Below are 27,575 nucleotides of genomic sequence, written 5' to 3'. Positions count from 1 at the left end.
CTAGTTGCTTCTGGAGAGATTTCATTTGAAAAAAATACCAAAGGCCACACTGCTTAAGAGAGTTAACTAAGTATAATCCATCTATAGAACTCTAAACTGGCCTTTGAAAAACTTAATATTTTTAAGGAATGCAAAGAGTTACTTGGCTCTCTGGCCCTTAAAGCAAGTGGGCTCCAGAAATTCAGAATATGCAAGTCTGGGTCACTAGTAGGACATGATTTTGCCTGCAGGAAAGTCATCTTCAGGGGATTTGGCAGTCAGGAGTAATATGGTGAAATCTTATTTCACTGACAATAAAAATAACATGAATATATCAATAACCCCAGGGTAGAATGTTTTTTACTGAAGAAAACCACACAAAATTCTATTTGCACACTGAAATCAACAGGACCGGCTCGTCTTTCACGTCCACAGGCAAATTGTTAGAGTCAGAACCATGAACGCTATCCTCAGGGTAACACTATAGCACAAGGTTAATAAGTTATTGGTCATTTTTATTGTAATACCACCGTATCCTTCACATTAGATTCCTCTCCTAGTGTAATAAGATAAGGTTTCCGTATCACTTAATATCAAATACCCATATACAACAGCTGGCAAACCAGTGCTATAGAAAGCATTTTTTTTTCCACGTCCCTCCCAAGAATACATTTTATTCAAATAAAACAATCCAATAGGCTTTTACACAGCAGCTCTTACTGAAAAGGGCACTGGAAAGATGAGATTTTGAACGTGGGGAGTGATTATTTCCCACCTCCCACACTCAGATTTGAAAATGATGGAATTTCATATTGGACTGCTAAAAAAGCAATAGGGTAGTAGTAATAACAAATTGTAGACTTATGCCAGACAGTTCTGAAAGAAGAATAGGCATTTTTATTCTTGTAAGTTAGCCAAGAGTAAAAAGTACCAAGGTTTCATTTTTCCATTGTGATCCAGACACTTCTTCACTATAAACTTCAAAGCCTTAGATAGATGCGACAATGAACTAATTTTTTCGAGAGCAATAATTTGGATAGATTCAAGCAGATGACAGAACTGACATTTTCTACCGTCCAAGTTCAAACAGGATAGATTCACCATGGTTGGTATTTATAAATGTTTGTTCTTCATTAGTTAAAGTTGAGCTCAATTTGGGAGTATTTATTTCAATTTCATGTTGCTGTATTAATGAAGAGGCTATGGGATTCAGAACATATTTAACTCTTGACACAATTTAAGCTACTAGCTACAACCTAGCCACACACTCAGAAAACCCTGGCGCTTCGTACACTTATGGGAAACCACAGGGTCATAAAATATGTTCTTTAGCTATGATGTGGGGCATCATGTCAGTGCTCCATCAATAAGCCTTTATAACCCTTCATCAGAACACAGATGCTTTTTCTTTGTGGTCCTATGATATGAATTTTCTTTACTTTTCTTTTTGAAAAGAATATAAAAATATAAACAGTGAAAAATAAGTCTCCCTCTCTCCCCTACTTTGCAGTACTTGGTTGGCGCTCCTCCGAGAACTACCGTCATCATTTCTTTTGTTTTCTTTCAGGACAATTTTACACAAATAAAAGTTAATATATACATAGATCTCATAGTACTTCGTGCTTTTCCCACAATATTATTTGCACTGTATCTCACATTAGAATTGCATGCATGTTCATTGTCTCTGATATAATACCAAATTTTTCCTTTTTAAATTTGCATCACCAAAATGATTTTAAACAGTGGAATAGATAGATATTCAAAAGAAAAAAATATTGAATTGAATTCAGTGAGCATTAAGCAATGTTTAAGAATATTAACTGGATTACAGTGAGTTATAACGGTATCTTTGGATACTGATGGTTCTATGTAAAATGAGACCAGTTACTTTCCTAGATCAATAACCATTTCTCACTCTGTTAGGTTATTGCTGCCTGCATTAGGGTGCCTGCCAGATCGAATACAGCAATGCGAATAGGGAGTAGCATCCTCTATTCTGGACATTCATGTTAGATCCCTTAATATGCTGAGTAAGTTTTCTAAATCAGCTTCCACACCTCCAAGATGCACATGTTAATGTTAACCCAAGGGACAGTATGTTGAGAAAATATTGTGGTTATCTTGACATTTTACAGGCTTAGAAATTACTGTTCTAGTATTTCCTATTATTAAAATGTTACCATATAAGACATGAAAACCAAAGATGAACAACACATATTTAAAATCATCTATATGAAGACGTATCAAATGAGTAAGTTTAATTCATTACAATCTTCCTATTCTTTCCATTTCAATATATAAAATTTCTATCTTCTTGTTACCAACAACACAATGGACAGTCTGAGCTTTCTAAAACTCCATTCTTAACTCAAGATGTAATACATTCGTGGGCAGTTTGGATACTTTGGGTGAAACTGGAGGCCTTATACTTAAAGAGAAGCAGATTAAAGTGTTACATGGGGACAGAGTAAATTGATGCTGAGAAGAGGAATGGTTTCTCTAATGGCAATTTGTTGGGGCCAAGAAAATATCATTGGTTACATTTCCTATATCTGATTTAGCATTTATAGTACTGAGTTAAACAGTCTATAAAGATGAATAAAGCATGGAACCTGCCTTTACTGTTAATAGCCCAGCAGGGAAATAAAAATGGTGTCAATAGCTACATGATAAATGGACCGTCAAACGTATCATGGTACCTAGAGATACAGTACCACAATAACATCAATATTTACATTGACGATTACATTGTACCATACAGAGTTCCTTTAATCCTTGCAAAGTCTTGCTGTCATCTCCATTTCACAGAGGAGCAAACTAAAGCACAAACAACTTGCCCATGTCTGGTGAATAACAGAATTTGGATGTGCATATTGGCGGGCTGATTCTGGAGTATGCACTCTTAGCCACTGCTTATACTGTTTCTCTTATGACTGATTGGGTAACTAGCTCTGCCTGGAATCACTTGACTGTGTCCTTTAAAGGAGAGCAGTATTTTAAAAAATGACAGAAAGAAGGAAAGAGAGAGAGGAAAGAAGGAAGGGGAAAAAATCACCATTCTCTCTAGGCAGAGAGAATTCCATAAGCCACAAGACACAGAAGTGTAAAGTATCATGAGATGTTCTGAGCAGGTTCACAGAAGGTTCAAATGATTTTCAGGAACCAAGTCATGGAGTGTTATTATTATTATGTATGTGTGTGTGTGTGTGTGCCATTCTTGGAAAGTCTGAGTTTTGTTCTGTAGTTGGGAAAGTCTACCTAATATTTTAAACCAGACAGAGAGGGAGATGATTACTATGATTACATCTATCTATCTATCTATCTATCTATCTATCTATCTATCTAACTATCTATATTCAAAAAACAATGTAAAACTGTTTTGGAGGAAAGCTATATTAGGGACAGGTAAAAGGTCACTACAGGTAGGAAAGGTGATTGAATAAACTCAACCAGTGGGAAGGAGCAAGAACTGAGGTGAAGATATAGTTCAAAGATAGAGGGAATATGGCTTAATGACCAATTTTATCATTAAGAATGTTGTCAAAGAGAACACAGAGAACTGGAGTTTATGGCCTAAATGGCTTTAGACTGAAATATTAAGAAAAAAAAAAGAAGAAGCAAATTTCATATTTGGTTTTCATTTTAATTTGTTTGGTTTGTATTAGGAAAACATTGATTCAATTAATGATCTCAGTTTGGGACAGACAAAGATATCTAAGAGAAATACCTAATAAGCAGTTAGAAACTCAGGTTATAAAAAACCAGCCAACCAAAGAATAATTACTGTGCCCTGTATGTATTTATGAACTTCAAGTGTCAGCTTGGAAGTCTTCAGGTTCCAAAAGCAAGAGGAATAGATGAGATCAACCAGGAAAAAGACAAAACCCTGAGAAAGATTAGTATAAATAGGCAAAAGAGGAGGAATCAGAAGAGACCAAGTGAGTAGGAAGAGTACAAAGCAAGGAGAATCAGCAGGGAATGGAGTTGCGGGATCCGAGAGAGAAGAAATTTCCAAAAAGGTATAAATGGTAACAACAACAATTCAAATGAGGCAAGATGTCAAATGGTGTAAGAACTAAAAGGGTGTCCGTTATAATGGATACATTTGGAGATCATGGGGCACATCAGCAAAAGAAATTCCAGTCAAGTTTGAAACCAGACATCATAATTTAATAGGTTACATTAGATAAGAATACTGGAAGACTGTGTACAGACAATTGACGTTGTTGAGCAGTGAAGAGAAGGCCAAAATAGTGTGGTCACTAGAAGTGATATCATTGGCATGAAGATTGTTTTGCTTCTACCCTCTTGACAGTTGGAAGAGACTTGAGCATTTCTATAGGCTGAAAGGAATATTCAGTGGATAAGAAGGTATTGAAGAGAGGGGCTGGTCAATGACATACAGTTCTTTATCAGTGAGAGTAGATCAGATAATAAGATCAAGAAGATTGTGGGTATCCTCAGCATCTTAACGAAAATGTGTTTCAAGAGGGAACTATCCATTGTCATAAATGTTTAAGTAGGCAGTGAAAAAGGATGAAGCATTTTTGCAACTCTTCAAATAGTTCCAAGGATAGAGCATAACACTGTTAATCCAAGGTACACATAAAGACATGTAATAGAGAGGGTGATTAAAGGTGCACCGATGGAACTGCAGCCATTCTCAATGTGGCATATGGGCAGTGAGCTGAAATGTGAGGATAGGGCCTGTAGAAGGGAGAAATGTTCACTGTGGTCCATGCGGTCCTCACAGCCTCTAACATGGCATTAACCCAAAGCTCCCTTTTGGTGGCTCAGATTAGGAACTAAAATCCCTTTTTACTTTCTCTTTAGGTTTGTGAAAAATCAAGAAGAATACTTGGAAAATTATGTCTTTAGAGAAAACATTCAGATTTTAAATTATGCATTGGAAAGATGACTGCCTAAAGCAATGCATAAGAAGGCATCATTCTCTCACTGCAGTCCAGGCCTAGGTCACTGCTGCATTTCTAATCTTTCACATAGAGGCTTGGGTTAGAAGGAATTTATAATAGATATATAGATGAATATTACAGATGAATACATATACACATATACAGTATGTAAAATATTAGCACTTATTGAATCCTGTTAGTGAACATATAGGTATTCATTCAATTGTTATTTCTATTTTCCATTTATGTTTATACATTTCCAGTTGTAACTACATGTGTTTTTACATGTATTTGGCTCTGCTCCCAAGCAACTTAAGTTACAAATATAAAATACTCGGTACGTTGCATGTGTTCAGTACATGCTATTCCCTTCCATTATAACACCTATTTTCTGTCACTGTCACTTAGCATATAATGCCTTGTTCCATACCTTTTGAGTTAATTATTTATTTCCCCAACTACACAATGTGATTCTTGAGGACTTTATTCTCCATTTCTTTCCTTCTTGTTACCCACCAAGTTTATAGTGTCTTATTGGAAATAAGAACACACTTACTGGATAAATCCTTAATTTTTGCTCCTGGAGAGAAGTTTTAATCAACAAGGGAGAAAGGACTAGACTCCTTCTCTAGGCTACCATCCATGTTTACTCTTTTATGGAAGGGTAGACTATGAGTTCCTTGAAGGCAAAGATCCTGTCTCATATATTGTTTTTTAAATCTGTAGAGCATAGCAAAGTACTTGGCGGACTCATTGGATGTTTTTTGAATGAATGAATAAATCATTGCCTTAATGAATAACTCTAAGAATAGGAGATATTTAAATATTTCCACTATCCCACAGATTTTCTTTAGAGGCAGCTGAACAAATAGAAAAGAGAGTTTGCATCTTTTTATCCCTCTACATTGATCTTAAATGAGGTCTTCATTCTGATTGATTCTTTAATGAGACTGTAAATAGAAAACTGAAAGCAATGGAGAAATCCAAGATGGAAGGCTGTGAAAATAAAATAACCAACCAACCAAAGAATAATTATTGTCAATTGCAGGACAGTCACAGCAAAGAGAAGGGATTGGAAACTGAGAAAAAAGTTTCAACCAAAGATACTCAGAATCACAGAATTTTTGAGAGGTCAGGTCATGTAGTTTAAGTCTTGTTTCTCAAAGGAAGAATCCTAAGCTGTGAGACTTATTCTAAGTAAGAGACTATAAATTTCCAGATGCTTATTAAAACAAAGAGCGATGGGTGTCTGAGTGGTTCAGTTGGTCAAGCGTCTGACTCTTGATTTGGGCTCAGGTCATGATCTCAGGGTTGTGAGATTGAGCCCTACATTGGGCTCTGTGCTGGGCATGGAGCCTGCTTAAGATTCTCTCCCCTGCCTCTCTTTGCTCCTCCACCCCAGAAAAATTAATTAATTAATTAATTAATAAAATAAAGAGAGAAGACACAATCACAAAGTTTCTAACTTGACTCTGTCCAATGCCCTTCCCTGACAGCCAGAAGAAAACAGCAAAAGCATTATTCATGTTTAAATGAACTGGGAAAACACTAAAATAATTGAAAGCTAAACTCCAGAGTTACCAGCAGGGCAATGCTCTTATCCCAGAGACACACAGGTACGTCTTCCAGCCTAGCTCTATCTATGCTCCCTCTTTACGTCCTACTCCTTACTCTTTCTAAGGGAAGGAGAAAGGGAGCATGAGGGAGGGAGACATAATGTGGGTAGCAATCATGTGGGAATAGAGGACATGGAAGATGCTGTGAAGTCAGAGTCACACATGGGAAGAAGAAAAGTACAATGGCGGGAAATGTTTGGTTTAAAGTTTCTGTTTAAGGATTTAAAACAAAAGAAAGACATTTTTGAACATTTTCCTTCAGCACTGATTCCAGAGATCAAAGATACCTTAGCAATTAAAATAGAGAAAATGTGGTCTACTTACCCATTCTGTATGGCGGCTGTGGGGTCATAGGTCAGAGCCATGCCAGCCTGTATACAGGGAGGAAAGAGGAGAAAACAAATCTTAACACTTTTATGTTGGTGTCCAAAACATTCACTTCACACAAATACTTTTATCTTTACTTTCCGTGATTTAAGTGTATTTTATCCTATACATTTTTCCACCCTTACTGCCAAGACTAGCATTTTTACTACCCACAGATCAGAATCCACCAGTGAGTTAAGAGTTTATATTATATATCCAGACAAACCAAGGAACAATGCAGTTTGGATGATTTCCATTTCTACTTCATAAACCATCCGCTGTCTAATCTGGTATCCTTATAATTTCTCACTATTGTCAAGAGCACCTATTATATGTCTCATGGCTGAAAAAAAAAGCAAGAATAAACCCTGTGGTCAGGATAAAAAATAAAAACTACTTAAAATGCATTCGACCTTTCAGAAGAAAATGTTGAGAAATATTTATTTTAAAATAGATCGTATGCCTCGGGGTGTATAGATAATGATTCACAGAGCACTTGTCCAATATATTGCTAGTACCTGTCCTACTAAGAGTGGTAGAAAGGCAAGGTCATTTACACGTAATGGAAATTCTAGGCCTTGTAGCTAACAAGTAGGTGGGTTTGTTCTGTTTCTAAGTATAAAGTCACCTTTGAAAAACTAAACTTCTGTAACAGGCAGTAGTTTCAGAAAAGAATAATAAACATCATGACTGTTAATTCACAGCCTACCTCCTCCTTCATACACATCATCCCATTTGATCCTCACAACAACCCTTTGAAGTAGGCAGGAGAAATAGTTTCTCCAATTTTATAGATGAAGACACTGAAGATGGAGAGGTCAGGTGACTTGCTCAAGGTCACACATTTGGAGGCAGAATCAGATCCCAGCTCACGTTTTCTGCGGCTCCCTTCCACCACCTATGACACTGACCTAGGGTCTGCATGAGACTTGATGATTATCTCCAGCAATGCGGGAGAAAGTTCTCTGTGGGCATATGGGCATACCACCTTTTGTTTCCAACAGTGTCGGTCTGGTTACTGCTTGTAAATAGAAACAGAATTTAGAATGAAATTCAAAACTCACTAGGTTGTCATCAGGTTAGACATTTTTCTTTTTTGAAATTCAAAAGTGAATTAGACCAATGTCGATTTCCTGGCCATGATAGTGCACTATAATTATGTTAAGATATAATAATTGGGGGGCGCCTGGGTGGCTCAGTCGTTAAACGTCTGCCTTTGGCTCAGGGCATGATCCCAGCCTTATGGGATCGAGCCCTGCGTCAGGCTCCTCTGCTGGGAGCCTGCTTCTTCCTCTCCCACTCCCCCTCCTTGTGTTCCCTCTCTCTCTGGCTGTCTCTCTCTTTCTGTCAAATAAATAAATAAATAAAATCTTTAAAAAAAAAAGATAATTGGGAGAAATGGGGTGAAAGGTACACAGTGCCTCCTTGTACATTTCTCTTGCAATTTCCCATGAATCTATAATTATTTCAAAAGAAAAAGAAAAAAATGAATTAGCTTTGAGGACTTTTTTAGAAGACAAGAAAAATCATAAAAACTTTAGAGAAAAGAAAAAGGAGCTTTTGTGCTTTGAGTTTCAGTGTAGGGGAAGGCAGTTTTCCTGTTGGACTCATTGAATTCCTCAGATTTCACACATGACTGAAATGGAAATTCTCAGGCTTTCCAAGATAGGGCTTGAAGTCCAGTATGCAATGCTATATTCAAGCTTAGATTACATGAATTATTTTTTCCAAACAGTTTTAAAATTATTATTAAGATTGGTATAAAGAGCAAGAGTATAGAACCATATATGAATGGAATTGGCATACTGGGAGCATACATAAATTGGAAGGGAGTTTGCAAGCAAAGTTGAGATGACTGTCAGAAGGTAATAGAGGTGTACTGAAAACACGTTAATGATAACTGCATCTCATGCTAAAGAAATATGCAACTGGGGGTGCCTGGGTGGCACAGCGGTTAAGCGTCTGCCTTCGGCTCAGGGCGTGATCCCGGCGTTATGGGATGGAGCCCCACATCAGGCTCCTCCGTGATGAGCCTGCTTCTTCCTCTCCCACTCCCCTGCTTGTGTTCCCTCTCTCACTGGCTGTCTCTATCTCTGTCAAATAAATAAATAAAATCTTAAAAAAAAAAGAAATATGCAATTGATAATATGACAAGCTGGGGGATTGGAAAATGAGAAGCAACAGTAGTGGTGCCAAAACACAAAGAGATCCTGGAGTGCTTGGTTGTCCCACTCGGTTAAGGGTCCAACTCTTGGTTTCAGCTCAGGTCATGATCTCAGTTTCATGACACTGAGCCCCGCATGGGGCTCATGCTCAGTGTGGAGTCTGCTTGAGACCCTCGCCCTCTCCCTCTGCCCCTCTCTCTCATGCTCTCTCTCTCTTTCAAATAAATAAATAAATCTTTAAAATACAGGCACATGCATACACACACACACACACACACACAAAGAGATTCTAAGTCTAAAATATTCCCAAGATGAGTCCTCTGTCATGTGACTGATGCAAGGCTGGCTCTAGGCTGAAAACTCCCCAGAATGGAACTGTCCAGGGTACAGCTCATAATCCATGATTATGGCTGGCTACTGGAGACGGCAGTCGTAAAATTTGTCCATTGGGGATGAGACTTCTGTCTTAGAAATGCTCATCTTCTTTCTCCTAACTTATTCGAGATATCACAACAGGGGTGGAAGGAAAAAATGGGCTTTATACTCAACAGAGATATTGTTTGTTGGTGAGAGGTTTAGGATGAAATCACACCTTCAGCCTCCTAACCACCACAGATTGTTTAAATCCTAGGGGACTTATAGGAAGCCTTTCCTAGTTAACCTCATGTTTTCTTCTTTTCTTTGCACTTATTTTCCAATAGTGCCCAGAGACAAATGCTAGTTAGCCTTTCTTGAATTATCAATTATCTTGAACATTCTCTTCTTTTTTTTTTTTTTTTTAAAGATTTTATTTATTTATTTGACAGAGAGAGAGACAGCCAGCGAGAGAGGGAACACAAGCAGGGGGAGTGGGAGAGGAAGAAGCAGGCTCACAGCAGAGGAGCCTGACGCGGGGCTCGATCCCATAATGCCGGAATCACGCCCTGAGCCGAAGGCAGACGCCCAACCGCTGTGCCACCCAGGCGCCCCTTGAACATTCTCTTCTTATGCCATGTTTATTTGTTCTGACAACTTTAGGTAAGGATTTTTTTTTCTTTCACATTTTACTTGAATTCCTTCTGGATTATGGTTAACAAATCAGCCCTAGCTAGGAACATAGTAACTATCAATAAACTCCTCCTTTTTGTTGAATATGCATGTGATAATCAGAAAGCCTAAGTTGGCTTCTTCCTCCATCTTAAACCTCTATTCCATCTTTCAGAAGGTGTAAAGAACTAAATAGATGGCAATATGGTTTTGTGGAAGGAATATATGTTTTGGACCTGGGTTCAAGTCTTAGCTCTGCTCTGTTCTAGCAGTGTGACCTTGGGCAAATTGTTTAACCTGCTTGAACCTTGGTTCTTCAACTGCTAAATGATTTAGCAATACCTACCTCATCGGATTTTTGTGAAATTTAAATGAGATTATGTTTGTAAAGCGCCCAGCACAGTGCCTGGAGACAAGACACATACATAAATATTATAATACAAAGCAGCATGTGGTTAAGTGCCATATGAGTGGTATAGATGAGGTGTAGAGGAGAGAGGCTGGGAATGATCAGGGAAGCCACGTGGGGACATAGAGATGAGTGGAACCTTGAAAGATGATTAGAATTTCCATAGATGGAGATGAGAGATGGAGGCCAGCCCAGACAAAAGGAAGAGCATGGAAAAGATATAGACATAAAAAGGGCAAGGTGAGTGATTCACTTGCAGTAGAATATTGTGGGGCAGGGACAGTGGGAGTTAAGACTCAAAAGAAAAGGAGGGAGAACCTTGATTGCCTGGCTCCTCTGGGGAAGCCACTGAGCATTTTTTGAGCAGGAAAATTATACAGTCAAAGAGGGGTTAGACAGCAAGAAACAGCATGAGCCCCCTGGAAAACAGAGGGTAAATCCAGAGCAATACACAACTGGAGTAGGCACTTGGGGACACGAAGGTGGAGAGAATCTAAGGTGAAATTATCATTGCAAAAGGGTAGGGAATTAACACAAGATGCACCTATTTCACGATTTTGCCTAGGGAGAGTCCTGCCTCTGAGTACCTTTGCAAGAGGAGACAAGAGATAGTTTCAGGTCATACGTGTTTGGAGCATTATGGGTAACAAAACAAGGCATGGGTTAAACAAAGGGTTGTTTGAACTTAACCCACTGGCTGAATAGTGTAGCACAATAACTAATACTTGGCTGCACCTGGTTTTCATTCCATGTGTAACAGATTGTTGAGTTATAATTCTAGTATAGTCTTAATGCAGATTTTGCATTCAATTTCCTTTTGTTTCTTTCCACAAAGGTAAAAAAGAAAATCAATTTTGCTGCCCTGTCAAGCCACCTTTATACTAAATGAGAACCGTGAAATCATCATTATGTAATTACCAAATTTTATGGCGTGTTTACGAACTCCAGAGTCACACAAAAAGTAAACTAACTTGGAACAAAACAAAAATGTCACGCCATGTATGTAGGAAAGTGATGTTTAATCCCGTCTCTCTCTTTCAAAACAGCTTATTAGATTCACAAATATTTTCCATTTTTCAAGTTTACATTATTTGAGTATTGGAAGCATTTGCAATTTACTTAAAACAAAAGGGGGCATTTTTGTCATTTTCCAGCAGCAGCTGAGTTTTTGCTTAGTATTTCAGCCATAATAGGGTATTTCTAGTCCTTCCAGACAGAATCTATACTATAAGAGCTAAATATTTTCGAAGAAATTGTAAAGCACAATCTACTGGAGTAATTAAGGTATCTATTTTCGATAGATACAGGATTTTCACTGAGACACATCTGTTTGTCTTAGGACCTAGATATTTGATATTCATAAAATTAAATGATTAATAGGTTAAATGAAGAGGTAATGATCATGAAAATACTGCTTAAAATGTGCTAGGTGAGGGGTAGGCATTAACACTTCAGAAAGATCTTCTGGACTGAAATGCTTGGTCTTATTGGAGGAGTGAGCATCATTGACTATAAAAAGCCAAAGAGAAGATAGGCTAATAGAATTGATTTATCATTTTTGAAACTATTTTTATACTGTCATGTAAATGGGGACCATAGAGTTTGAGGCAATAAACTTCACACAGACGGATCTACACTGTAATTCCTGGGAAATTGAGATATATCAATGTTTTAGTGTAACATTTCTCGTTTTTCTAAATTCTGCCCTGACGGATGATGCATCATAATTGTAGGAGTAAAAATGAATAATCAGAAGAATTTCCAATTTTATACAATCAGATTTAAGGCAACACTTTAGCACATACAGAGCAAATATTATATATTTCAGTAAATATTATGTACTGAATTAGCACAAGATGAGTTCAGGAAACTAAAGACGAAAAGAATGTAATTTTCTGGATATTATCTTGAAAGAGTTTATTTCTTGCAGCCAATTTTAACAAGATTTATAACTGTTAGCAGGTAATAGTTAAAAACTCCATAAATAAAATAAGATGACTTTAGAGGTGATACGGGTAAAAGGGCTGGAAAATTGTAATGTGTTATAAATGTTTATGTCCTGCTACTGTAGTGAAACCTCACTTAACTTTGTTTATATTTATTTCCCAGTATTTCTCTTTGGAAAACACGTCCTTTAGTGAAGAAATCCTGATACAAAATTATGTGTAGGATATGGGTCAAAAAATACAAATTGTAAAAAGTTAAAAAAAAATCTCTGACTAAAAATAGAATAAGAAAATAATTTCAACAATGTTAAATGTCAAAATATTAGCACATTATAACTATACATTATTTTTTGCTTTCATATATTTTTCCAAACTTTCTTAAGTTGTGTGTAATTAGAATTACTTTTATAACAGGGTAAATCCCTTTAATGTAAAGAAGTACCTTATATCGTCAAGGAATTGTTTTTAATTTTTAAATTCAGGAGGAAAAACAAAAAGCATATCATTTGTAAAAGTACTATAGAAGAGAGGCCTGATTCAGGAGCAAACTTGAAGATGTCAGGAAGCACGTAGCTTTGCTAGGTCAGTAGAGTGCAGAAGATCTGGGATGGAATGGGAATTGCTACAGCCAGAAGGATCAACGTGAGAATGGGCAGGAGGTTAAGAATAAATCCTAAAAATTCAGGATTAATGATACACGGATTCTAGTGATAGAAGCTAGGAAGAATTCCTAAGTCCAAACGGCCATACTGGCTGAAAAACTCAGGATTTCAAAGGTGATAGCAGAACTGTGAATAACCAAGATATTCAGAGGAACAAATAAAAATCACCAGAAAACCACAAAATGTTCAATACCAAGTAAGGTGTTTTGGCCTAAGAAAGGATTTTGAATCTCTTTCTTGTAAAAAAAAAAAAAAGAAAGAAAGAAAAGAAAAAGGACTAATTCTAGGAAACAATATGCTCAGGGCAAATTTGCAGGCAGGGTATTGTAGCACTTGCTGAAAGGGGATGTGAGAAAATGTGGCTAATGGTAGGGTTTTGCCAGCAATGGCTCTGCCATGGTCAGGTGATTAGTGAATGGTGTGTTTCCCCAGGCAGAGGCAGTCAACCATATAAGTACGTGTCTGCGCAAGGGCTACGTGCAGCTGGGCTATGTGCAGCCAGTCCCTCTTCTAAAGAGAAGATGAGGGACAAATGAGACTGCAGATGAGGACATTGCCAAAGTTTACCAAAGGGAGATTAGATTGCCTGGTCCTGGGATAAAACAGAAATGACCTGTTAATTGTTCTGTAAAATATGGCCCCCCAACCTGTGCAATGGCTCATACCACAGGACCTAATTTTCCTAACTTCTAAATCTAAGGAAGGCATTTATTTCAAATCATATTTGATTAGTTTGCATCATTTGACCAGTGATTTTCTTCTTTTTTCAACATTCCCTTCCCTTGGATTCTGTGAGCCTAGTTTTCTTCTGACCTCAGAGAGCAATTTCTCCTTTGATATCACTTGCCCGCCCCCCGAACCCCAGCCTTTGAGATGCCTGCCGGTGCTCAGCGCCCAGGTTTGCCTTCCTCTTCTCTCCTTCTGTACTGTGATGACAGTCACTTTCTGATCCCAACTATTACTTACATCTCAGTGATTCCTGAAACTTGGTCTCAAACTCAATTCCACACTTCATTGCGAAGTTAAATTAGTAAATTGAATGTATGGTCAGTGTCTTTTTTCAAGTTATCTTTTCTGGTTTGTGTGTTTACGAATATCCCTTGGCATCCATTCCAATCCATCAGCCACACCATCGTGCCGCGAGGATGGCTGTTGTGATAAAGAAAATATCCCAGTCCTTGCCTGGTGAGTAGAAATGGGGGAGGGGTTGGGATTGCTCAGAGACCTTCCCAATGCAGCAGGGAAGCCAGTATACCTGAACCAAATCATGAGCCTAGGAAAAATTAGAGGCAGCCAGAGAACCTGGAGGCCACTCTTATCCAAGTTACTGACTCAGAGTGCAGAGTGTGAAAAGTCATCTTGACATCTTCAGGAGTGTGTCAGAAATCAAGCAAATGAAATGCAGGGGATTTATCACTTTAAAAAAAATAGCAAAGAGGCAGAGAATAGAGAAAATTCACCTCTCTATGTTTGGGGAAAGAACATCAAGGGGAATCATGCTGTTGTTTATACACTATGTCATCATAGTATTTGTCCTTCTTGGCTTTTACTAAAGCATTCTAGTCAGGCCGAGAATTTCTCCCTTATATAGCAATAAAGAAGGACAAGACAAAAAGATGCAGACGGAATTAAGGCTGGATGGCTGAGAAAGCCAATGGCTGCACAAAGTAATCATCTTCGAAAGGGAAACAGAAGGAAAGGTGTGATGCAGCTGGCTAAAATTTTCAAAGCTCCAGTCTGAGTTTCTCATTAAAACCAAAGTTAAATTAAGCCTTGATGGATAATCATACAAGAGACAAGAGAACATTAGTGTATTTTATGTAGGCACTTCTGTTTTTATCTCAGTTTGAATGACTGAACTTCATAGACTCCAAGACATAGTGTGTGTGTGTGTGTGTGTGTGTGTGTGTGTGTGTGTGTGTTTCACATTTTACTGTCTATGAAATTGGGGCTTGCATGATAATTAATGGCATTTGAGTTTGGAAACTTTCTCCTCTTTTTAGTGATACTTAGAATAATATTTCATCTTTCATGGATGATGTCATAGAGTCAATGATGTAATGTATATACTGTTAAACCCCACCATAACACAGTAAGTAAGGTGAAAATATAAAATGCTGAGGCTGCTACCAGGGTGAGCCTGTGCAGCTGGATAGGTGGGAGTTCCAGGTATCTGACTAATTGATTCATAGTCTCCCAGGTCCCAGCTACNCAGGTATCTGACTAATTGATTCAGAGTCTCCCAGGTCCCAGCTACAGTTTGATGCTATATGGAGGTTGTAAGCTGTGGTTTAAATATTGACGGGGACAATTCTAAGTCTCGTGGAAGGGTGGGATTGCCAGGACAGTGCCAACAACTCCAGAAATCTCCCAGTTAGTTGGTACCCCCACTTAGTTGCCATGGAGACTGGGTCAAGGGACGCAGAGAACATGGGGATCAACTATCAGCCTTTCTCCTTATAATTCTTCATACAATCTTCCCATCCTTCAGCACCTCCTAAACCCCATACCCCAGCCTCCTCCCCAAGAACATAAGTATGTTTTTCCATCCTCTTTTTTGAGAGTGGAGACTAGGCAGATGACTGGACCTCATCATCACACACATCATATCCAAAATTACACTATTACTGGAATTTACAAGATTTGCTTTTTATCTTTAGTGATCATAGGTTAGAAAATATGGACCCAGCAGCTTTAAGAAAATAAAAATACTTAACTGAGTGAGAAAGTTTCCATGTTAAACCACTGAGCATTAAAGCTCTTGTGCCAATGGGAAGATCTTTTTGAGATTACAAGTGTCATTCAGCTTGAGGCTGCTCTCTAAATTGCCAGTAAAACACATGAAATAAATAAGAGTACATGTGGTGGGCTGGCTAACAAATTCAATTGCAAGTGTTGTAATGCATCATAACAGCTCTTTTAAAGACCATATATGTAAAGACTCTTCTTTGGTTCAAGGTTAAAAGAACTATTTGCCGAACCTGGCAATGTTGTTAGATACATCTTAATTTTTTCCAAGGTCCCATTAAGGAAAATAATTGGACAATTAAATGCCAAGCATTGTGATATACCCAAAGGAAATTGTGAACTATATAGATGATTTTTCTACCTTCTTGGAATATGGTCAAAGATAACGTGAATCTACATCCTTTTACTGCTAAATTTTAAAATAATTCTTTAGACGTATTATTTTCCTTAAAGTATTTTTTTATTTCTAATGGTTCATTGGGGCAATACTTCAATTCCATATCTCTGAAACATAAATTTTCTAATGTTCGGTATTGTAAAATTAAATTGCAGTCCATATGGCTCCAAAGCTAATAGAAATGATGTATTTCTGGGCCTTGTCACGTTCTCCTTATACTTAATAAGAAGGATGTTGACTGGTGACTGATCAAAGAGTTTGTGAGCTGGGTGTACTATTCCAAACAGAGCCAACTGAAGGTAAGATGCCACGTGGTTAAGTTGCATCTTGTCTTCCTCACTGCTAAGAATGTCTCGAAACATGTGCTGTATAGTAGCATTGGTAACAGCCACTGATAGACAAATGTTTTCATAAACTCCACAAAATATTCTGTTCAGAGTATTCTTTATAAATGGTGACCATTGGAATAAACTCTTCTCTCCAGATTTTATGCAGCTTGTTTGCTATTACTTTCATAGCCATCCATGTGCCTTTTAACGTCAAATATTTACCATATCAATATGACCCATTGAGATTCCTAAAGTAAAGAGCCAATATAGCTTTCTCCTCATATACAGATAGGTAGGTAAATAAGAATGTTTGAAGTGATAGTAAGAATAATTCAATGTGTGAGGCTGATGACTCGGCTAAGGAAGACATACAAATCTTTACATTGGGTCACATGTTTAATGATCTTTAAAAAGTGATTACGAGCCACTGGTCACTCATAGACTCATTAAACTCATGAAAATAGGATCAGAGTCTTTTCCAAATTCCTTGAAATTTTCCAGTTTTTTGTTGAGTAGAGTAAAAACTATTGCTGGAGTGGAGGGGAGTGGGAGGGATAGGGTGGCTGGGTGATGGACATTGGGGAGGGTATATACTATGGTGAGTGCTGTGAATTGTGTAAGCCTGATGGGTCACAGAACTGTACCCCCGAAACAAATAATACATTATATGTTAATAAAAAAAATGAAAAAATGAAAAAAACCCCGAAAAACTATTATCTTTAAATCCATAACAATTGACAACTGACTTTAACACAACTCTTCAAATAAAGACTGCNTTGGGGAGGGTATATACTATGGTGAGTGCTGTGAATTGTGTAAGCCTGATGGGTCACAGAACTGTACCCCCGAAACAAATAATACATTATATGTTAATTAAAAAAATGAAAAAATGAAAAAAAAAACCCAAAAAACTATTATCTTTAAATCCATAACAATTGACAACTGACTTTAACACAACTCTTCAAATAAAGACTGCTAAATAAAGATAGTTGGCTGCATGCATTGGTACAGTTACTTTTGACACCCAAGCACATCGCTTTTTACATCAGTGGAAGAGACATAGACTTAACCAGTAACTGGCTGCCACTCAATAGCAATAATCATAAAACAAGATACAATTGAGTCTTGTTATTAGCAGCAATTATATTCTATAAAATCACCATGAACACTGAATTATGACTACAACTCATTGACTCTGGAGGAAATACAGGGTTAGACCCCTACAAGCCTCCGTTTACAACATTTTCACCAACTAATATACAACCTTGTTTTAGCTGTGTTTCTGTCTAAAGACACCTTGTTTAATACATATTTTTGATTCATCAACAATGAACTCAAAACCAACAGCACTATAAGTCATGCTTGAACAACGCTAATCTCCATTTTTGTTCATACTGTCTCTACTAGGCACATAGACTTCTTCCACTACGAAAAACTAGCCATCACTTCAGCATTACATTTGGGGGCCATTTCAAACAATGAAATCGCCAATGAAAAGCACAAACATGACAAAAATGTGGCCCAAAAGAGAGCAAGAAAAGGACGTACGTTTACAGGGTAAGAGTTGACACAAGAAGTCAGAGCATCTCTTGTTCAGCTTCATCTGGGATTGTGCATGCTTGGTCACTCAAACTTCTTTTATAAGTTTATTATTTGAATTTCAGGGTAGTCAACACACAGTCTTATATTAGTTTCAGGTGTACAATAGAGTGATTCAACAATTCCATACAGTACTCAGTGCTCATCACAGCAAGTGTACTCTTTAATCCCCAGCTAACTCACACTTACTGCTTTGCACAAATAACCATGAAAGCACCATGAGTATTAATTCTGGATTACAAATAAATTTTAGTAAGTAGGTAAATTTGCAAATATGGAGCCCATGAACAATGATAATCAATTGTATCTTTTAAAAAATATTTATTTATTTATTTGAGAGAGAGAGAGGGAGGGAGGCAGAGTAAGGGTAGGAGGAGAGGGAGAGAGAGCATCTTAAGCAGGCTCCATGCCCAGTGCAGAGACCAACAGGGGGTTCAATCTCCCACCTGAGATCATGACCTGAGCCGAAACCAAGTGTTGGATGCTCAACTGACTGAGACACCCAGGCGCCCCTCAACTGTAGCTTTTTTCAAATAATAATTTCATGAGTCTGAGTCTTTTAGTAAACAAAAGGAAATTTTGTAAATGGCATCAGTACTATTATTTATAAGGATTCTAAAAATTCCTTACACAAAAGAATTTGGTAACATCACTCTTGAAATAGATTAGAATATGGAAGGTCAATGATGACTGACATTCAGCACTATGGAGCCATAGAATATACAAAGAAAATTCCTATTTCCAATTCTTTGTTAAATCCATTAAGTCACCAGTTGTGGCATTAGGATGTTTCTTCTGTCAGAGATAATTGCTTTGAAGGATACTAGAAAGCACTTGAGCATAAGGAGTATTTTTCAGGGCCACAGAAGTGTACAAGCACCTTCTATATCCAAAATTAATTGCCATTATTTGCCAGAATAGGTAGGTTAATAATTCATTCTCCTTCTCTTTTAAAAACACCAACTATGTAATTCATCGGTTCTCAATAGTGGCTCAATCTTTTCCTTAGTATCTAGCAATAGTCCATGTTTTCTTCTACTTTTCTTTCTTTTTTTCTCCAGCCAAGTCCCTCTCTCCTTGCCAGCTCTTGGCTTTTATGATTACATGATCTTCAAGAGAAAAGGGGCTAGAAATTTGAACACCACCTAACGTTTCAGTGCTAAATAATGCTTGGGATGCAGACGATGATTTGGAATGTGATCATTTAAAAATCTTAATAAAATGTGGGTCAAAGTGAAAATAAATTAATTTCGACTTGTTTTATAACATATTTTATTAAGTAAGTCAAAAATTCAGCTGGAAAAATGATATTGGTAGCAGATTGCCTCTCAAATAAATGTTGTATCATTAAAAATAATCCCCATTTGGAAAATAAATAGACATGACATGAAACTAGAAACCAAGGACTTAAGCATTTGAGTCATAAGAAACACATAGCAAAGCTGGCTTTCAGATTAAGAAGCCCTGAGTTGTGTTGATGATATTATGAGAGTTATAATAATAGCTAATACTGGAGTGATTATAGTTTTCCAGGAACTGTGCTCAGTGCTTTACCCTCACCCCCTCATTTAATCCTTCCGATCACTGACTATGCACTTTTAACCTTTCTCATTCTGCCGAGGAGGAAACTGAAAAACTTGCCCAAATTTGTCACTTAGCTCAAAATCTGTGGATTTGTGAATGAAATGCTCGAATTGGCCCGCTAATCACAAAAGTAGACTGTCTGATAAATTATGAAGAACAGCAAACAATACTGAGCACATCACAGATGTTGACACACACACAATTCCTTAAAATTCAGAGAGAATTATTGTTCTCAAAGGTGCATTAGAGAAAGACGCAAGGTTTCCTATATCACACCCAAGCTCCAGTTGCTCCTCTAAATATTATTCTCTGTGTGCCACTTCATACCCAAGGGCACAGGGGCCTCTACTGGACAAGTAACGAGGTGGAGCTTTTCAACTCTGGGGTGACATTCTGGTTTGTAAATGCATATAAATCAGTTTCTCAGTTACCTACCCTGAAAAACAAGCACGCAAGCAATCAAACAGTTAATGGTTGGTAACCAGACTGTGTAGTTAATGGTTAGTAGCACTGTGCACTGACATTCTACTTTTGTTATTTTTATTATTTTTATTTTGGCTTTGGTTTTCTTTCACTGTCGTGAAGGGATATGGAGCTAGTTACAGCCGGTGATTGTACTTCCGTGATACTAAATTATATTCTACAAAATGTTTAATTGCCTACTTTACGGACAGAGAAGATCTTTGCCATTTTAGGTTCCAAAGGGGTGGGGGAATCTGTCTGTATGTTTATGTCATGTCCATTATGTCCAGTCTGGTGCCTCTCACATAGGGTACACTCCGTAAGTGCTCATTGACCGACAGAATGCTTTGTGTTTAAACTGCTTCTTCTATTTCAAAAATCTATTCCAAACAATTCTTCTTTTAAAAAGATCATTTCTGCAAAAAGTAGTCATGTATCGAGAAAGTGAGAAAGCAAATAGGAAACACGAGGAGATAGAGGGGTTCTCACTGTGTCTGTGCATTTCCAATACACATTCAGGGCAAGGGGCATTCCTTACACCTCATCACGCCTTGGGGACCCAGCATAAAGTATCGGTCATGGAAGGAGCAAATGCTTTATGACAACAAGAGTACTGGTGATTATGGTGATGGAGACACGGTTGAAATTCAGAATTATGATGCCAATTCTGTGTGTACTCACTTTATTTCAGAAAAATAAAAGCAAGAGCAAACATAAAAATTAAGACATAGCCCTCAAAGGAAACATTCATCTTGAGTGCGAAAATAGGGTGTAACTATTTTGTTATTGAGTATGGCTATCTATCTACTGAGAAATCTAAAAAGACATCTTTGTCTCAATCATAAATGGATTTAGTCAAAATGAATAATTACTCCTAATACCTTGAGGCACTAGGAGGAGGAGGCTGGATGTCTGGAATCAGGTTTATCAACTTTGCCTGCACTTGGCTATGGACTTCGTAACAGTATGAGAAATCCCATTCTCCCACATGACCTTTGCGGGCTTTCATTCACTTACTGGCACCGAAGAGAATTTTTATGAATAGTAGTTGTGAATGGACAAGAGTTATAAAAGTTTACAGCACAAGGGAAGTTTTCCTCCATCACTGAAAACAAGTTGATTTCAGATCTGAAAATAGACAATGTATTATCTGGGTTATAGGTTGTAACAGATCACTTAGCTTAAGTTTGCTGTGATAAAACAGATTACCTTAGCTCTCAGTTCACTAATAGTAGATTTTGTGGGTGCCTTAATGAGACCTAATTTAAGGAAATTAAAGTATATTCTTCAGATTATTTCACCTCTGAAAGGTCTTCAAAGGAGCATGTCCACACGGAGTCACAAGATTTCACTACAGTAAGGAACACAGTTCACATCTGGTTTGTGTGAATGATACCCCCTGGTGTTAGCGTATGTACTCTATCCTATACCCAAAGGCTTATATCTTGGGCAAATAGAAATGCACTCAAATAAAATGTCTTCAAGATCTAATATATCATCATGTCTCATCTAAAACTTGTTCCTTACTTGGGAATAGGTAAGAGATTCCAAACGTTAGTATTCCTAGAAAGCATCCGAAAAAAAGCTTACTTGATTTTCTCTCCAACATAACCTTGTAAACTCTTCCTGGGAACCTGAGTGCTGATTGTCAACAATATAATTTTAGCTCCCTTAGTTCATCTCCACATCTAGCCTGTGAAGACAATCTCATTAAATGTTTTATTTTCACAGTAAGGAAAGTATCTTCAGAGCATCATACAAAGAGAACATATTTGTTATTGCTCATTGTTTTGAAATTCACTCTAGCAGAGAACTGTAAATCAGATAAAAGCAAGAAACACCATTTTATTACTTTTAGTTTTTATAATAAAATCTTTGCATTTCTTCACTAGACATTTGAATATCTGTTGGGCTACTTGTTGTTCAATTGCCTTGTCTCTTGTGTCCATAGCCAAAATACTATTTCTTGGAAGTACAATTCCCGAGGCAATTGTTATCAATGATATTTACTGACTCAATTGCTATAGGGCTTGGGAAGAGCCTAGGAAAGCTAGACTAGAGTTTCAAAGCCAGTAAGAAAGAGTTTTTTTTTATGGTATTTGCACTATTTAAGGATAATGTCCCAGCATGAAAACTTGGTGAAATATCACCGTCTTCTGTGATTTGACACTCAGCATTTACTTACATTTGAAAATTCTGAAGGAAATCCAGAGACTAGTCACAACAAATGTCAACATAAAGCAATTTCAAGGCTTGAGTGACTCTAATCATTGTAGTAGAAACATCCATCTTTTGATTTAAGCCATTCATCTTTACAACATAGTTGAATGTTTTTGATCAGCTGTGCAAATTATTTGGGTACCAAACAAATTCAGTGGCTTTTTGGTAGTCATTTGAAAAGCATTCTTTGGAAATATAGGAAGAAGCAACAGGAGTTCTTCTTCATATTCCTGATATTATGTATGTATGTATGCATGTGTGTATAATTATACATATTATTGAAATTATATATATTTGTTCATTTGCTTGTTTTTTTAAATTTTTTTTTTATTTAAGTAGAGTTGCCATTTCATGTTGTACTAGTTTCAGGTGTACAACATAGTGATTTGACAAGTCTATAAGTTATGCTGTGCTCACCACACATGTAGCCCCCATCCACCATCATACAACCCTATTACAATACCAGTGACTACATTCTTTATGCCATGTCTTTTATTCCTGTCACTCCTGATATATTTTTGATTCCTGATTCCCGATGCTATTCTTGATTCCAGACCAGACATTTAGGAGAGCACTAACAAGATCAATTTGGAAAACATTTTGCCTGAAGTAAAGAATATGGCCTCATCTGTAATGGGATATCTAGCCAATACGTTTCTTGGAAGTCATATGATGATAAAGTGAGACCATTTCTGAGCTAAGGGTGACATTAGAAACATTGCATCACCATTTTGGCAGAAGCATTGGCCAATCAGAATGTAAATGCTGGAGTAGGATCCTGAGAAACTTCCGCTATGCCAGCCAGTCAGCACCCATTCTTGTGAGATCATAAGAGGTCCTAAAGGAGGAATCATAGCGGAAGGGGTGGAGGGGTTGCACTGATGGACTAGTGCCAGCAGTTACTTATGTAATGAAACAAACATGCTTTACTATTTTAACAAGCAGAATGGCTTTTCTCGTATATGGAAGTTGAATATGAGCCCTATGCTTGGCTCAAGCATCTCTAGGACAGTGGTTCTCAAAGCGTGGTCTAAGGACACCTGAGGGTTCCTGAGATACTTTTAGGAGATCCATAGGTCCTCCCTTTTCCAGTGACATGTCTATGTGAAGTTAGATTTTCTTCATATGATTAAACCAAACAGAATATTGCAACAGGTTGAATGCTGATGCAGATATGCAAATCTGGTCATCTTTTATAAGTCAGACATTCAAGTGATTTGCAAAAATGTAGCAGAGTACTATTCTCAAAAAAAGGAAAAGTCTTTGAAAGATACAGTATTTTCTATAAAAATATAGTATTTTTTTAACATGGGATGCGTTTATTGTTTTTTGATGAGTTTAATAAACAATAATTTTTAAGAGTATAAAAGGGATACTGAGACCAAAGAGTTTGTGAATTGCTACATTAAGAAATAAAATGATGAAAACTATAGAGCACTGGGAAAGAGAGGCCTAATAGCCTCAATCCCTGATCGTTCTGCTTAGAGTTTTGGTTGTCACTTGAGAGATTAGTTAAAATATCTCTGTGTATTTCACTTATGCAAAAACATGTCCAGCGGCATATATTTGTACTTCAAAACCTTGCTAATTTACACTAATTTATGTGTATAAAGTTTTCAGTACTAGATTTTTTTTTGGTAAAGAAGTACATTTCACTAACTACGTTAAAAGAACTGTTATCAAAATGCCACTCAGAAGAAAATAGCTTTAAATAATAAATTAAAATTTTAATTAGCTTATCAATTGTCATGCTTTAGGTACTTGTAAGATACTTAAACATTTCAGGAGAAATCCTTTTCATGCTATCTTTTTTTTTTTTTAATCTGACTTTTAAGAGAGAGGCAGAGAAAAATTGAGTCTCATTCTGTGCTATTATCCCAAATGCCGAAGCATCAGAATTGAAATTATCATCTTACATTTTATCTAAGGCAACAGTGATTGAAAGGTTTACCACTATTTTATACAACAAAAAAACCCCAAAAAGCAAAACAAAACAAAACAAAAACCAACAAGCAAGCACACAAGTAAGAACACCCAAAATGATCTTATAAAGTTGGGATGCCAAAGGGCTACAAAGAAAATGGAAAACAAGACCATCCATCAGAAATGGACTTCAAGGGAAGATGTATGTCTCAGTCTTAACACTGGATGAAGGAAAGGCACAAAGAAAATCTCTCCTAGGAATCTGACCCATAGTCCTTGCTTTGGTTAGAGTTTCAATTCATGCAGTCAATTTGGTCAAAGACCTTAAACAGAGAATGTAGCTAGTGCCCCCAGGTGACTAATAGGAACGAATGCAAATTATCTTGTAATAAAGCCATTGTTTATAAGAGAAGAACCAATTTCAGAAGTATTAAAATGTGGAAAAACAACGAAAACGTATTTTAGAAACAACGAAATACAGTAATTAGCATATCCTGGTAAAATTAATTAAATATTGCTTACATAGGAATAATTTGCATTATGCCATACTTTATCAACCATGTTAACATAATTTACTCTAGCAAGCACAATGCAAGGGGAAATAGAAGCAAAAATATATATTAGATGGGCACACAAAGTTATGCAACATTCACAGTGTCTACATTTAAGATCACAGTCAAGGTGTAAAAATTGACATGTTTATCTCAAAACCAAGCTATCTGACAAGCATATTTTTAGTGCATGCCACTTCTTTTCCTAATTTCTTTCCTTTGAATGTGTCTAAACACTTGGAATACATTTTTATGGGTCACAGATAAATTTATGAAGGTCCCTTGATTTTCACAATTCAACAGGAGAATACAGAAATCTTAAAAAGCAACTTTTGAAAACAGAGATTAGGAATATATGTTTAAAAGCTATATATAAACTACAAAATGCTCTGGGTGCTAAACTTGACCCCACAATGCTTCCGCGGCAATAGAACACATGGTCTTTACCATGACCTTGACGTAAAGCCCTGGATTTGTATGCGGTAGCAAAGTGGCAGCTGTAAGTCTACGCTTCCCTTACGTTTATTGGTTTGGTTCCTAAGACATGTAGATTCAAGGGCAGTGTCTTGCTGAAGCTGGCATCCCTCTCGTGGGTGTGATGATTCAGGTTCTTATGGGGACAGGAACTGAGGTTTTGGTCATCACTGCCAACTCATCTAATTGACCATCAAGGCTTCTTATTGATGGTCTATGATCCAGAAATCTCTCTCATCTGCGAGTATTTGACCCAAAAGAATTTTAAAAGACCAAATGAGTCTTTCTAGACTACAGATGTTTGGTATGGGATGGATGTCATGATGAGTGCTCTCAGAAATCAGCTGTCTTCTCAGGGCAATGGGGCTAACTGCTGATCGCTAACCCCTACCTAAAAACACAAGGATCATTCCCTTTCCTCTTCCTTTATTGAACATAACACAGATAGCCTTTCTAAAGTTGAAGTTTTCAAACTGTCCTTTTCATTAGTTTCAAGTGCTCAGTGGTGATTCTCTTTATCATGTCTTAAAATAATGAGTTATAGATTATAATACTTGAACATAACTATATTCTTTAAGAGGCGTTTTGAGACTTGCATGGAAATACTCAAAACAGACAACAGTGTTCGAAACTAAAGAATGGCTAACGGTTTTGCTGAGAAAAAGCCCACCCTCTTTTCCTTTCTTACAACTGTTAATGATGCATCAAGTGGGATGCCTCTTAAATGAGAAATGGATGAAGTAGGTGCTTTGCATAGAAATACAAAATAAAGCTCTTCTGTTGAAATTATGGCCTTGATACAAAATAGCGTTTATTCAAGTCATTCAAGAAGCTCCATTACATCTCACAAAGAATAAAAAGACCTCTAGAAGCTGAGATACCTTTTCCTTGTCTCCTTACGCCACGAAAAGGAATTCATTCCCAAGTGTCATTGGATGCATAAGCTTGTTTTTCTACTCTTTTGTGTGAAGAGGGTAAATGGATAATTAACTGCTCAATGCTTTTCTTTTTGTTGTGAANCCTTACGACAAAAATAACGAAAAGGAATTCATTCCCAAGTGTCATTGGATGCATAAGCTCGTTTTTCTACTCTTTTGTGTGAAGAGGGTAAATGGATAATTAACTGCTCAATGCTTTTCTTTTTGTTGTGAAAAACGAGACCCTGTGTATGTGAACTTTTCTCCCTCTTTCTTGACCAACAGAAAATGTCATATTTTATATTGATATATACATATATAAAATACATATCAACACATTTATGAAAAAATGGGGAAATGTATAAATACACATATATACACAAGGAGAGTATCTCAATGGTAGAATAAAATAAACCTAAATCTGTGTTTTTTTTCCCAAGCACAAACATTCAACTCTCACTATTGATTTCACTAAAAAATATTTTTTAGCTACTATGCAATTATGGATCAATTCTTTGTGGATAATTCTTTCAGTGAGTGTATATAGGGTTAAGGTTTGGTTAAAGACAGAGGACTTATTGTAGTACAGAACTCAGGTCAATTTTGAAGTCCTACACTCCTCCTCAAGTCATTTTATCCTGAGCACATTGATATATGCCTACTCATTGCCCACTTTGAAGCCATGTGATTTTCTACAGGACCCGATTACATCAGGGTCCCAAATATCTGTCTTCCCACCATTCCGAGGGATGTCCGCTGCTATATTTCTGAGCAAAAGTCAGTCAGGACTCACCTCTCCTTCCCTGGGCCAAGGCCTTCCATTCTGGGTGTATTTGCTTTGATTCTGTCGCTTCTTTTGTCCTCCATCAGCGAATTTGCACAGTAAAGGCTCACTAGGGGCTGGGAAGATAAGAAACCAATTCTACATTAGCAAATCCCCCTTAAAAACAAGTGATTATTTGAATCACAGTAGTGCTTTGTAATGCCTATCTTTTGAAGTTGTCTTGCTTCTAGAGAGATATTTGGCCCCCTTTTAGTCTCAATTATGTTGGCTGCGATTCTATCCAACTGGGCTTCAAAAAAGTACTGGCAGACCATAAAAGAATACAAAAATATTGTTGAAAAAATAATCGGTTGAAGCAGAATGTGAACTTGCCTTAAAAGTAAAGAGGGGAATGTTGACTCCTTCCAGTTATAGTAATGCTAAAAACCAGACAACGGGTCCAAAATGGAGTCACTTATGCTAAGCTCCATGTCACCAAACCAAGACCTAACTTAATTACAGTTTT

General features: G+C 37.1%; 1 protein-coding gene across 11 annotated transcripts in view; it reads right to left on the bottom strand.

Moving 5' to 3' along the window:
* Positions 1-27,575, bottom strand: part of RBMS3 (RNA binding motif single stranded interacting protein 3) — a 692,098-nt gene that overhangs the window by 117,941 nt on the left and 546,582 nt on the right. For all 11 annotated transcript variants that reach the window (XM_034662113.1, XM_034662109.1, XM_034662108.1 and 8 more), the window contains exons 7-8: positions 27,080-27,186; positions 6,833-6,879 (exon numbers count right to left, since the gene is read on the bottom strand). In XM_034662113.1, coding sequence (XP_034518004.1) covers positions 6,833-6,879; positions 27,080-27,186 — 154 coding nt within the window. The remainder of the gene's footprint in view (positions 1-6,832; positions 6,880-27,079; positions 27,187-27,575) is intronic.

Source organism: Ailuropoda melanoleuca, chromosome 6, assembly GCF_002007445.2.
Source record: "Ailuropoda melanoleuca isolate Jingjing chromosome 6, ASM200744v2, whole genome shotgun sequence".
Lineage (NCBI taxonomy): Eukaryota > Metazoa > Chordata > Mammalia > Carnivora > Ursidae > Ailuropoda > Ailuropoda melanoleuca.
The sequence above is the reverse complement of the archived record's forward strand: the minus strand, read 5'-3'. Positions and strand labels throughout refer to the sequence as shown.